Below are 12,203 nucleotides of genomic sequence, written 5' to 3' on the forward strand. Positions count from 1 at the left end.
AGACTCTACTACCCGGTATTCCAAGTGTAGCATGCAATCGTCTGGAATGCTTATTAGCATTCTTATTCTTGGTTGATCAATCATCGTAGCATTTTCAAATTGTGTATGGTTGAGTCTGAATGTGCTGGACCCTTTTGATATATTAATTTCTTCTTTAGCATAGCTCAACTCACCATCTTTTCCTTCTCAATAAAACACCCCAAACCCATGAATGCTTCGTCCAAGGCCCTTTCAAATACGGTATGCAATCTCCAGCCTGCGCCCAAATATTCCTTGTTCTTGGCCAACTTGTTAACGTATGGATCTTGGTACGTCTCATCGGCATGGTTGTCGATATCCAACAAGTCATCGACGTCACGCGGTATTGGTAACAATTCGTAACGCTTCTTCAATTCACGGTCGCCTTGGAATGGAGTGAATGGAGCCTTTGGCTCGTTGTCAACCTCCTTCTTTGTTAATGGGTTGTTCTTGGAGAAGTTTTGGTCAAGCTGGGATGTCAACTGCTGCAACTGTCTCTTTCTGAACTGCGACCTCTTCTGCATATTGGACTGTTGTTGCTTGATAATCTCGTCGGAGTTTGCAGTGTTGGACGAAGACAATTTGTCGAGCAATTCTTGCTGCTGTTGCTTTTGGTATTGGATGTCTTCGATTTCCATTTGCTTCTGAATCCTCAACTTCTCCTGCTTCAACCTCTCGACAGCCTCCTGGTATTTGGTGAAGTCTGAGTTCTTTTGACTCTCTCTCATGCTCTTCTCCAAGATCTCTATCTTGTTTTCTGCTTCATACTTGTTGACCTCTTCCTCTGTCTTCTCCTTGTCCACACCATTGTTGAGGTTGAAGATCACGTTTTCTACCTTCTCCAAGTACTGGTTGTACTCGTCCAAACTGGGGAAGTCTTCCTCTGTCTTGTTGAATATATTGCTGATTCGCTTCCGGATATCGATCTCTCGTTCAATCAAGATATCATCGAAGATCTGCTTCTTGAACTTGTTCTTCCGCAAGATCTTGCCACACTTGGGGTATGGGCATGGGGCTGGGCCCAACGAGAAGATTCTATCCACACAGGACTCGCAGATCTTGTGGTAACACTCGGGGTTGATTAGAAACGTCATGTTGGGCGAAAGGTACTTGTCTGTTTTACAGATCGGACACATGTCCTTCGTACGCTCATCTGGTATGTTAGTAGCAGTGTCGACATGGGGGAGGTGGTGTCTATTCGTACCTTCTAAACCTATCATTGTATGACTAATGAATCACTGTATGGAGTAGTTGTAGATGGCTATATCTGGTTGGTCGTGTGCAGGACGGCTCTGTGCAGGCGCTGATATAAGCAATGATCAGGCTCGTTTCAACCACAACCAACACTGCCACCACCCACCACCACGTCCTCCACCGCTACCCTTGCTGATAGCTGCCAGCTGCTCAAATGATCCTCGATGTCGCAATTCTTCGACATCCCCGAGTCAAACTATTGGTTCCGTTTTGCGTCATTCTACTACTCGGCTATGGTGACTTTGCAGCATTTTACTCCTTGGGCTACCAGGAGATATGGAAGTACCACTCCAAGGGAAACGCCATTGCGCTCTGGACGCTTCTAGTGTTCTTCCAGATAGCCATTTTCGTGTATTGGGCAGCCATACTTACGGTGGGGCCGGGCAAGTCACCCACCTTCGTGCCCTTCAATCTCTACAACATCGATGACCCCACGCTATCCACGACACCTGAGGTGTTCGTGTCAGACGAGTTGGGATTCCCGTTCTTCAACTCGCAAACCAACTCCATTGCCATCAACCGGACGTTTTACCTGAAGGACACCAACTACAACGTGTTGAAATTCGATCACTACTGTGTTTGGATCGGCTGTGTCATCGGCGAGACCAACTATGTGTTCTTTTTGAAATTTTTGGTGTGTCTCTTGTCTATATTCGTTATTGTCTTGGGCCACCTCATCAAGTTTGTGCCCTCCAACACCCACAGAGGTGAAATAAACCATAACTTCATTATACTCTTCGTCCTCTGCGGGTTCTGGATCTTGATGATCACTATCTTACTAGTTTCACACCTCCGTTATGTCTGTCTTAACATTACTACCTTGGACGAAATCACCATATCCCAAAGGAAGGCATACCTGAGGTGGGAGTCAAGGAAGAATACCAACCGGGGACGCAGGAATTTTCCTCGAGTGGAGCACGGAAAACGGTACGTTAACATCAAAAGAGACGACAACAGGTATGTGGTGGAATATGACGTTAATGAAAGACCATACACTATGGGGATGCAGGCAAACTGGATCAATTTAATATTCAATGGTAATAGAAATCACGGAGGCAAGTACCAGTATACCACTTCTCGCTTCATTGCGGCCTTGATCATATTTGCCATACCTTTTGTGGATATTCCGTTTGTGCTCAAATGCAGACACAGGCCCATTATCGGGGCAGAAATGGGCAATGAGGCAGAAAGGAGAAGAATGGAATTTGAAAGTTTTAGCAGCAGGTTCAGTCCCGAATTCGTAAAATTGTTAAATGAGAAAATAGATAGAAACGAATGTCAGGTGCCGATCTACATGAAGCCAGAAGAACGCACGGAGAGCGATGTGTCCGAGTCCAGCACCAGTGCACAGGTTGCGGATAAGGACGGAAATGCTGTGGGACGCCCTTGAGCGTGAAATACGAGGTATAATCCAAGAGATTCATCATTTTAGGTTTTATTTAGACGATTTTCCATGACGTCTAGCCACTAGCATGGCATAATATTAAACCCTATTGCAAATATTTTGAGACTATTTCCAAGTGCTGGCAAAACCTGCGGATTCATGTGGGCTTGGCCCCTCTGAAAGCTGGATAACGCCACCACATGCATGGACCGAAGGTTTTAGTTGCAAAATATTTCGCTTTTAGTGCTTGTCGCTGGCGTGTGCATCAGGGCGTGTTGACTGCGTGCATGCTACATAGACTACCAGACGAACTGACTGGACCCCCACCACAGCCGTGCTCCAACGCCCGATGAACCAATTGGCCACGGGCCGTGTGGTGGCGCCTAACTTTAGAAACTCCCAAACCGCCACCACCATGCTTGTAGCTCTCCTCATCCACCACTACCTCTCCACAACCTCCACCTCCTCCTTCGTCATCACTGTTGCAGGTACAATTTGACACCCTGCCATCTTGGCGTCTACACATCCTTCGGTGATTGTGCAGGACGCTCACGCCCGATTAGGCCCGCAGCCATCGCGCACGTTGCTAATTACTAACCATCTTCTAGCCAATAACACCACCACCATGGACTTCGTTGGAGAGATCGTCGAACACGAGACTGAGGTGCCAATGCCGCCAGTGGCGCCTACAGGCCCTGCGTCTGGATTTCCGGATCCAGGCAAGTTGAAGCTCAAGAGAGAGTCCAGATGGAAGTCCCGCAACACCAAGAACTCCACACAGCTCCCGTCCAAAGTGGCGGCTCCCAAGGACGAGAACTTGTCGGAGGCCGAGAAGATCCACCGCGAGAATATGGCCAGATTGGGACTGATGTCGGAGGAGGAAATCTCGCGGGAACAGCAGGAGTTGCTCAGTGGACTCGACCCCAAGTTGATCCAGAGCTTGTTGAAAAGAACCGAGTCCAGAATCACCAAAAACAACCACAGTCTGCACGACAGCCACCTGCATGACGGCCACTCTCATGCAGAGGGCTATAACGGGTGGATCGGAGGCGTGAGGACTGCCGAGGGCATGTCTGACCTCTCCCATTTGGACGAGGCCGACGTCAACAAGGCGTTGGGATTGTCTGGCCCTGGACTCACAGAACTCAAGCAAGACATCGCCCAGGAGACTGAGAATCGAGATTTCGAGGCTCCTTCCGAGAGAAATCCAGAAAACTTGTCGGCTACTTCCAGCTCCAGCTCTCTCAGCTCTTCGGGAAAATCAAAAAAGTCGGTCAAATTCAACACTGTGGCCACAATCAAGTATGACGACATGCACGGAGGAACGGAGCTGGCTGGAGAAGGGTGGGAAGATGTGGACGATTTGAATGACTTGATTCCAGGAGCAGAAGGCGCAGAAGAAGATGAAATTGCCCCAGAAGGATACCAATTGGTGAGCGAGGAGGACGAAGCAAATGACAATAAACTCGGTGTGCACTTCACCAAGCCCAAGGACAAGCACCAAGACTTGGACCTCAATGACCCCGACTTTTACGACAAATTACACGAAAAATACTACCCTGACTTGCCCAAAGAAACAGAAAAATTGTCATGGATGACGAAACCGTTGCCCAAGCAAGTATCCACCACCTACGAGTCCATTTCAGATATGAGGTTTGACTTCAAGGGTGACTTGGTGGAACTCAATGATGAGACAAAATCAGAACAGCCAGAAACCCCAACCTACATGGGCTTGCATCACCACTCCGACAATCCCCACTTGGCAGGATATACGTTGGCGGAGTTGGCCCACTTGTCCAGATCGGTTCTTCCCGGTCAGAGGTGTTTGAGTATCCAAATGCTTGGACGTATTTTGCACAAGTTGGGGCTCCACAAGTACAGTATTCTTCCTGTGGATGATAGTAACCCGGAGGACACCGCGTTCAATGAGAACATGAAGGAGTTGGTCACGAATTTCGAGAACTTAATGTGGAATTTAATAGAACAGTTGAGAATTATCGACTCGATAACGGAGGCTGCCGATGAGAAGAAAACTAGGAACCTTTCGGTCAGGAACTATGCGATCGAGGCCCTTTGGTTGTGGAAGCAGGGAGGGGGGAAACGGGGAGAGCTTGAATCAGAAGAAGAAGCCATTTCGAAGGCATTGCAAAATTAAGGTGCAAAAACACTTTCTATGCAAAATACCCAAGATTGCACAACCTAAGCACATCAGTGACTAACTACACGAGCTTCCTCTAAATATAGATGAAAATCAATCGTCATGTTCGAATAGGTAGATGTCTCAAATTTAATGTAAATGAAACATCAAGCTTGGTGTCAGAATAACTACGTCTCAAATTAAATGTAGATATCAAGTCATAAGAAAAGGTGAAAAGACATTTTCCTAGAAGCGCTATTCGACTTGAAAGAACAACCTAGTGAACTGCGAGCTTATCAGTGACAATTTTGACAAACTTCAAGACGAAGCCATCTCGATCACCACTTCATGAACCCGCAGTTTGAGCCACCAGGGAATGAAGGCAGCACACTGACAAAACTCCAGCGCCTCACAGAGCAAAAACTGCTCCAAAAGTTGCTGGAAATCAGAGCACCAACCTTCATAATTACATCCACAAGTGCAGATGAATAACTCACGATATTCCCGTTTCTCTTCGCATATTGACACATTGAACCGATGGATCATTCAAGATAAGTTCCATAGGAGACTATACCGGCCAACTTAAGTTTATGCGTGGCCTACATCAATATCAGTTAGGTACGTTTATTAATCCATAGCCAGTGACAATTTACTGCGGCAGCGATGCCTTTTATATTCTCAAGCGGTGTCCGGGTAACTCAGACCGACCCATAGTCGTTAGTCCGGTGGTTGTGGCCATCGCCACCCAAGGCAGCGTAGGTCTCGCTGTATGGGTATAACGAGATGATGTAGTAGGAGTGGATCAAACCAGGGATGAATCCTAACACACACAAAAGAATGTTAATCCAGAAGTCAGCTGAAAAGAAGCCTCTCTTAATGAGGACTGGAACGGGAGGCACTGCGGTTAGTATGGACGATGTGCATGGGGCTGCTGGGGACGTCGAACTTACAGAAGAAGCCGATGAGGACTAAAAACCAATCACGAGCTTGCATTGTTGATGTGGACTAAATCTGGGGATCCATGGCCCTTATATAGTCATATTAGCAATCGTGGTGTATGCAGGAAGATAAGGAGGTTGCGAGATATATTTACTGGAATGGTCAGGCATAGACCGTTTCTGGTATCGTCGACACGGCTGGTGGGGCGAGGCCGTTGTCGTGTGAAAGGTAGTGATCTTTGTTTGCCTCTTTTTTCGACCCTGCAGCTTCTTTCAATTAAACTTATTAATGCCCGTTTGAAGTGCCAATGGCTAGCTTCTCTACCAACAGGGTAAATATCATTGGTGGCGATTTTGTGAGGGAGTCCGCTTTGACTTTAAGTGCTTGGAGGAGATGTTTAAACTATAGCCTGCTAAATTGGAATTATAGACAAATATTGCAAAAGCACAGAAAAATTGTAAAATATTGCTAGGGCACCCCTTTTGCTATGGGTTAATTGAAGCACTCTTTGTAGCTGCAATTATTTGATGCTATTCACAGTCAGTAGACTCGGAGATATTTTTGAAGCTGTTTCCAGCTGAAACTTACACTGGATACACTTTATACCTAGATAAAATGTTTCAGATCAGAAGCACACGTACAGCATTACTATCTCCAAATCTCGATCCATAGGTAGGGTACTCAAACTCACAATTTTTTATTTCGATTTTCTAGGTGGTTAAATACCTTTTTTGTACCACCTACTAAGCTTTTGTCTATATCAAGAGCTCATGTATGGCTGGCCCTAAGTTCTACAGCCATCCCAATATCCCCAAGTCTCTCCTCGTCCTCTCTACACTACATTCTTGCACCAACCCCATAAATTTGGTCCTCACCACAAAATCGCACTGGAAATATTCAGTCTAGATTTCAATTCCAGTCAATCGCCTATCCGTATCCATCATGCAATTAGGTATCATAGGAAGGGTGTTGGCGCTTGTCTCGGTAGCGTGGGCGTTATCGCTCGAATCCACCTTTCTGAAGGAGAGATTGAACTATTTGTATCCCCATTTGGACCAGGTTGACGTCATTGACCATAATTCGTTGGTTGGGTTTGCCAATGATCAATTGTTGAATATCAGATTGTCCGACACCACGGCTGTTCAATGGGCCGTGCTGTTGCATGACTTGCAGGGGACAGGGTTCGAGAACTACCACTTGACGAACGACAAGTCCTTGGTATATCTTTACTCGCATCTGTCTAACGTGTTGTACGTGTTCCACACTCAGACTGGAGTGTTGAGGCGTTCCGTCAAACTCGAGGCCTCTCCTGTGCAGCTCGAGAACTTCTTCAACAGAGGAGTGTTGGTAGTGGACCATTCGGGTGCTTTGCAGTACATCGACAACTCCAATGGAGACGTGGTGTCTGTGGACATTTCCTCCAAGTTGTCCAGTTTCCACTTCCAGCAAATCGACGGTTACGGCTACGTGGCGGCCCACAAATTGTTCAAATTATCACCTCAGTTGGATGTCCACTCCGAGATTCCATTGCCGTTCTCCGACATCAAGGAATTCAAGGATGACCTTTTATTGAGTACTTCTAATGAATTGTACCGCTTGCAAAACGATAAGCTCGTCAAAATCGATGGCTCAGCCACTGACGTGTCAATCATCAACGCAAATTATTTTATCAAGACCCCAGTTTCTGCTTACATTGAGTTCTACAACATCGACGATGACGGAAATGTAAAGTTGTCTTACAAGCTCGATACTCCCTCGTTCTTGAACGCTGAGCTCAAGCAATACTCCCTTGGTGATTTCTTGGTAGTCAATAAAATGGACTACACCAAGGAGGTTTATGATTTGACTGACTTTTTGTTGATCAACGATCCCCAAAGCATCAAGCACGTTAGAACCGCTTCCAGAACCAAGTTTGAATCCGATTATATCACCTCTGACGACAGCGGAAACTTGCTTCTCGTCTCTTTGACTGCTGCAACTGGTTCGAAGTTTGACTTGAGCAACGGAGCCCTTTTACAATCGTTTGCCCCACCATCTCAATTTGTATCTGGACTGTCTAAGTATTACATGTTCGACAAACCAGCATCTAAAGTCTTCCAAAACAAGGCACATCATATTTTGGAAGACAAGAGATCATTCGTGTTTGTGGAGATTATTAAAAGATATGTGAGACATTTGTCGGAGTTTGGAAGATATGTCACGTCTTCGAGCAAGGAGCTGAATTTCGTTGAGAGCAATGATGGGCTTGACAAATTGATCGTGTTTTTTGATGACAGTAAGTCTGAATTGGTTGCCATTGACTCCCAATCCGGAATCCCTGCTTGGATCTCTCCAATTCCTGGGCAGTTCACTGACTTGGTGGAAATCGATGGAAACTTGTTAGTCCTTCAAGAGCACCAATTATTTACAGTAGCACTTGCTGATGGTAATATTCTCTCGATCGAAGAGTTAAAGCATGACTTTACTGGATTGTCCAAGACGAACTCTACTTTGATTCTTAAATCAAATCTCCAATTTGAGGTGCATCATTCGTATCCAGCAACCGAAGATATTTACTTGATTAGATCTAACCACTTCAAAGTGAATGGTGAGAAGATCTCGGGAGGATCCCAATCGATCAAGACTTGGGAGTTCAAGAGAACACATGAACTTATTTTGGAGGCTATCACTAGACCCCAGGATACGAAGACATCATCAATTGGTATTTCGTTGGCAGACAAGTCGGTATTGTACAAGTACTTGTATCCTAACCTCGTATCCATAATTACCAGAAACCAAGAACTGGACAATTTGAAGCTATACATTTTAGATGGAATTACTGGCAATTTGCTATTCACACACGAACACGATAGTAATGAAGTTGTGGACGACTCTTCTATCAATATCATCATGGATGACAATTGGGTTATCTACTCTTACTTTATTAAGTCACCCCAAGTGGAACAAAGAATCCAGGTGATTGATTTATTCGATACGGACAAGTCAATTAAACAAAACGACGATATCAAATCTTCATTCGGATTTAACACAACCGTTGGTTCTATTTCTAGAAAATCATTCATTTACCCTGAACGTATCGTCAAGTTAGGTTCCACTCAATCGTCTCATGGAATTACCTTGAAATCAATTTTGGCAGTTACCGAGCTGGGTGCTTTGGTCGAAATCCCAAAGAATATCTTGAATAGTAGAAGAATTGACGATAGACCATTGACTGCTGAAGACTATCAGAATGACTACGGAATGATCCCCTATGCACCAGTCATCCAACGTGATGATAAAGCAGTTTTAAATCATAAGCACAAGCTTGTTGCTGACAAAGAGGGAGCTATTTTGGTAAGACCCACTGACTTTGAGTCTACTTCAGTAGTCTGTTACTACAACAAGTACAATCAATTCTGCTCATATGTCCAACCATCATTATCATTTGACTTTTTGAGTAAGGGCTTCGCAAAAGTAAAACTTATTGGAACCATCGCAGTATTATTGGCTATACATTTGATATCAAAACCAATAGTGACCAGAAGGAAGTTAAGTGATCACTGGGTCGATAAGAGATGATACTCTTGATGGACTTAATTATGGATGTAATAGATATACGACTTTGAAACATGGACCATGTAGAATATCAATATTTAAACATGTAAAGTATAACTTCGTGTCACTAAAAAGATTTGGGGGCATAATTCAAAGAGTCCGAAGACACAAGCTACATTTGGGATTAATTGTCCGATACAATGATAACCTATTACTGTGTTTTAAACCTGCTTCCGTATATTAATTTAATATAGTTTCGTTCTTCAATAAGAAGTCAATAACCGCCTTATCCTTAGCTTTATCAAGCCCAAATTTTTCCCAATCAACATCTTTCTCATCAATCTTTTTCTTCTCCCGTTCGTAAATACACCACACTAATTCATAACTCATACTCGATACCAAGTAGTTCTTCATTTGCTTCACCAACAAGAACAGGGGAGCATCTTCATCATCATCTTGGGTTTCGACCACCATCCTATTGATAACAAAAGAGTTTTCTATGCTGTCAAATTTTGAGAGGATCTTCAAGAACTTTTCATTAACAAAACTCCAATCATTACCACTGATGCCCTTTTTAACAATATTGTCATAGAATTCATTGAATTTCTGTTTGATTAAATGATAATCTTCAACTGTGTTCAATAATGGAGATTTGTAGATCTTTAGTAAGATGAATGAAGCCAACTCGACTGGAAACTTATAATGGATGGGCAATTGGTTGAATGAGGAGATGTCCTTGAATTGATTTTGATATAATGATAAAAGATTGAAACAACAAGAACATATTTTTGAGATGAACTGCTTGTACTCCCCGATTTCAACGCTGAGATGAGATAAGGAGTAGATGTACAACTGCAACTTCGAGTATGTTATCGAGATCTCGATCAAATTAGTAATTACCTGGTTTTCGTGTGTCAACACCTTCTTGAGATCTTCCAAAATAACATCAAACATTTTAAGATTAAGAACCTTTGAGGTATTGATTTGATTTGGTAAAGTCAAAATAGACTCGTTGGTATTATCAATCAAATCCATCATATTAGCACTCATCTTAGTTTGAATAACTGAGACTCTGAGCAATGAATTTATGTAATGGTCGTTAGTATTAACGCTCTTGTCAAAAATATCTATGTTGGATGCCTTATTGATAATATAGTCTTGGTCTGAGCCATTTGGGGCATTATTGGATGACAATCCAAGATAAATGTACCAATAATTTGAGTTGATGTTGATGAATTTGTAAATTCTCTCTCTTATTATGCTATCGACACTCTTTTCATTGGAAATGCTCATTCTTGTCTTGTGACTGAATTCGTTCAAGAACTCCAGTTTGTGCAAACCAAATTGTAAAGATAAATTCTTCATCAATGAGAGGAACTTGAGGGAGATATTGTTGGTTAATTGAGTAGTCTGAGGTAAGGACCAGGTAGTCAATATCAACAAAGAAGAAATGACGTAGACCGACCTGGGAGTTTCCACCCAACAGGTTTTCACTACCAAGGCCTTTATGTGGTCCACCAAGAGCCTGTAGTTCGACGAGGAATGTACGTCAGGGTAATTCAAGTATGAAGTAATGACAATGCACCAGAACAAGAGCTCATTTTCTTGTTTGAACTGGGCGAGATTGATGGTGGAGAAGAAATCGTCTGGAAATATGGGGAGAAATTGGTTGAAATTAACCTCGTAGTTGGTGAAAAGTTCGTAGGCCTGTTCCATCGAGATGGAGAAAGGAGCGATGCCTGAGGTTTCGATTGTGTACATGGATTGAGATGCAGGCAAAGGCAATACCATTGGTGGCTGTGTTGGTTCTGGAGAGTCCAAGCATGTTTGGATCTGGCTGACTGGAGGAGTACGGGCAATTTTGGTTCTGATGCCCGAGCTTTTGATGATGCCCTGACTTCTCTTGACCAACGCCAGGACCATGGCACTACGGCGGAGGATCAATGCGTCCAAGGTATGGTTCAAGTCGGTGACTTCGCTGGCGAGCTTTTCCACCACGTCAAAGCCGTCTCTTTTCTTGATGCTGGTGATGATGTCGAGAGTACAGGTGAGGCTCTTTTTGGCACAGTGGGAGCATGGCTCAGGGTTGGTGATCAAGGCGTCACACTTGGTCTTGTGCTGGCGACACCGGATGCAAGTTTTGAGTATCTTCCCCCCTTTGACCTTGGGGACCACCAATTTTATTCGATGTGGGGTGACAGGCATGATCATGGCAGAGAATGGAGTGGCTGGGAAGTGCTGAAGGGATACGACAGATGTAGAGATATCCACGAGGGTATCCACGAGGGTATGGCTTGGGGCAGATAACGACAGAGCAGATAACGACGGATGTAGAGTATCCACGAGTTTATCCAAGTTTGACTATTGTGATAACGTTGTATCGATTTAGAGGTATCCACGAGAGTTAGTCTATGGGGTGTTTGGCGCTCCAGCCTGGAGTTCAGTATATATAACCCCACCCACACGCACGGAAGTTGGAACAGTAATCGATTTCTTACCGGCTGTAATTGGCTGTGAAGATTTGGTTGTGAAATCTGGAGGCAGGCAATCCGCTTATCGGTCACAGTCGCGTTACGTCAGCTTATTCCTGGGAGCGGTGATTGGCTGCGCATCGCACTCCGAATTTCGGAATGGACCTGAAAACTGGTCCAGGTGAGTTGTGCCCGAGAAGGAAACATGATTTAATTCGCCAGCCGCGGCGGGAGGGGGACAGAAAGGGGTAGCGTGGGGCGAGGCCGGGATGGCTCGTGGCCTGACGCCTGGGGGAGGTGTGGCGGGGAGGGGACGAAAATGACAGAAGTGTTGGGAATCGCCCGGAGCAGTGGCCAGGGCCTGCTGGGGGCATGGAGCGAACAGCCCGCAGTCGTGGAGGCAGGCAGTCGAAGGAAAGGTGGAGAAATGTAGTAACGGGGCTATCGCCCCAGAGTGTGATTACGT

At 44.7% G+C, this 12,203-nt stretch overlaps 6 protein-coding genes across 6 annotated transcripts; 3 read left to right on the top strand and 3 right to left on the bottom strand.

The window, feature by feature from the left end:
• Positions 1 to 24: 24 nt before the first annotated feature.
• On the bottom strand, positions 25 to 1,332 carry TFB3 (TFIIH/NER complex subunit). The gene is made up of 2 exons (XM_020206205.1): positions 1,223 to 1,332; positions 25 to 1,171 (listed from the first exon to the last, which is right to left on the bottom strand). Exons 1-2 carry the CDS (start codon positions 1,236 to 1,238, stop codon positions 165 to 167), a joined length of 1,023 nt encoding a protein of 340 aa, XP_020066779.1. The 5' UTR covers positions 1,239 to 1,332; the 3' UTR covers positions 25 to 164.
• Positions 1,333 to 1,426: 94 nt separating this feature from the next.
• CANTADRAFT_19279 (palmitoyltransferase) lies at positions 1,427 to 2,662 on the top strand (the record flags this gene model as incomplete). The annotated part of the gene is made up of 1 exon (XM_020206433.1): positions 1,427 to 2,662. The coding sequence occupies one exon, from the start codon at positions 1,427 to 1,429 to the stop codon at positions 2,660 to 2,662; it is 1,236 nt and encodes a 411-aa protein (XP_020066780.1).
• A 619-nt stretch (positions 2,663 to 3,281) lies between these two features.
• CANTADRAFT_44109 (uncharacterized protein) lies at positions 3,282 to 4,811 on the top strand (the record flags this gene model as incomplete). Its single annotated transcript, XM_020209052.1, has 2 exons — positions 3,282 to 3,778; positions 3,860 to 4,811. The coding sequence occupies 2 exons, from the start codon at positions 3,282 to 3,284 to the stop codon at positions 4,809 to 4,811; spliced, it is 1,449 nt and encodes a 482-aa protein (XP_020066781.1).
• A 680-nt stretch (positions 4,812 to 5,491) lies between these two features.
• Positions 5,492 to 5,786, bottom strand: CANTADRAFT_87630 (uncharacterized protein; the record flags this gene model as incomplete). The annotated part of the gene is made up of 2 exons (XM_020211358.1): positions 5,492 to 5,691; positions 5,744 to 5,786. 2 exons carry the CDS (start codon positions 5,784 to 5,786, stop codon positions 5,492 to 5,494), a joined length of 243 nt encoding a protein of 80 aa, XP_020066782.1.
• Positions 5,787 to 6,701: 915 nt separating this feature from the next.
• CANTADRAFT_36457 (uncharacterized protein) lies at positions 6,702 to 9,284 on the top strand (the record flags this gene model as incomplete). Its single annotated transcript, XM_020208682.1, has 1 exon — positions 6,702 to 9,284. A coding segment is annotated over one exon (2,583 nt), but the record flags the coding sequence as incomplete, so codon positions are not given.
• An 87-nt stretch (positions 9,285 to 9,371) lies between these two features.
• On the bottom strand, positions 9,372 to 11,868 carry SEF2 (Sef2p). Its single transcript, XM_020206204.1, has one exon. The coding sequence runs from the start codon at positions 11,475 to 11,477 to the stop codon at positions 9,507 to 9,509; it is 1,971 nt and encodes a 656-aa protein (XP_020066784.1). The 5' UTR covers positions 11,478 to 11,868; the 3' UTR covers positions 9,372 to 9,506.
• Between the last annotated feature and the right edge of the window lie 335 nt (positions 11,869 to 12,203).

This window comes from Suhomyces tanzawaensis, assembly GCF_001661415.1.
Source record: "Suhomyces tanzawaensis NRRL Y-17324 unplaced genomic scaffold CANTAscaffold_1, whole genome shotgun sequence".
In the NCBI taxonomy this organism is placed as follows: Eukaryota; Fungi; Ascomycota; class Pichiomycetes; order Serinales; family Debaryomycetaceae; genus Suhomyces; species Suhomyces tanzawaensis.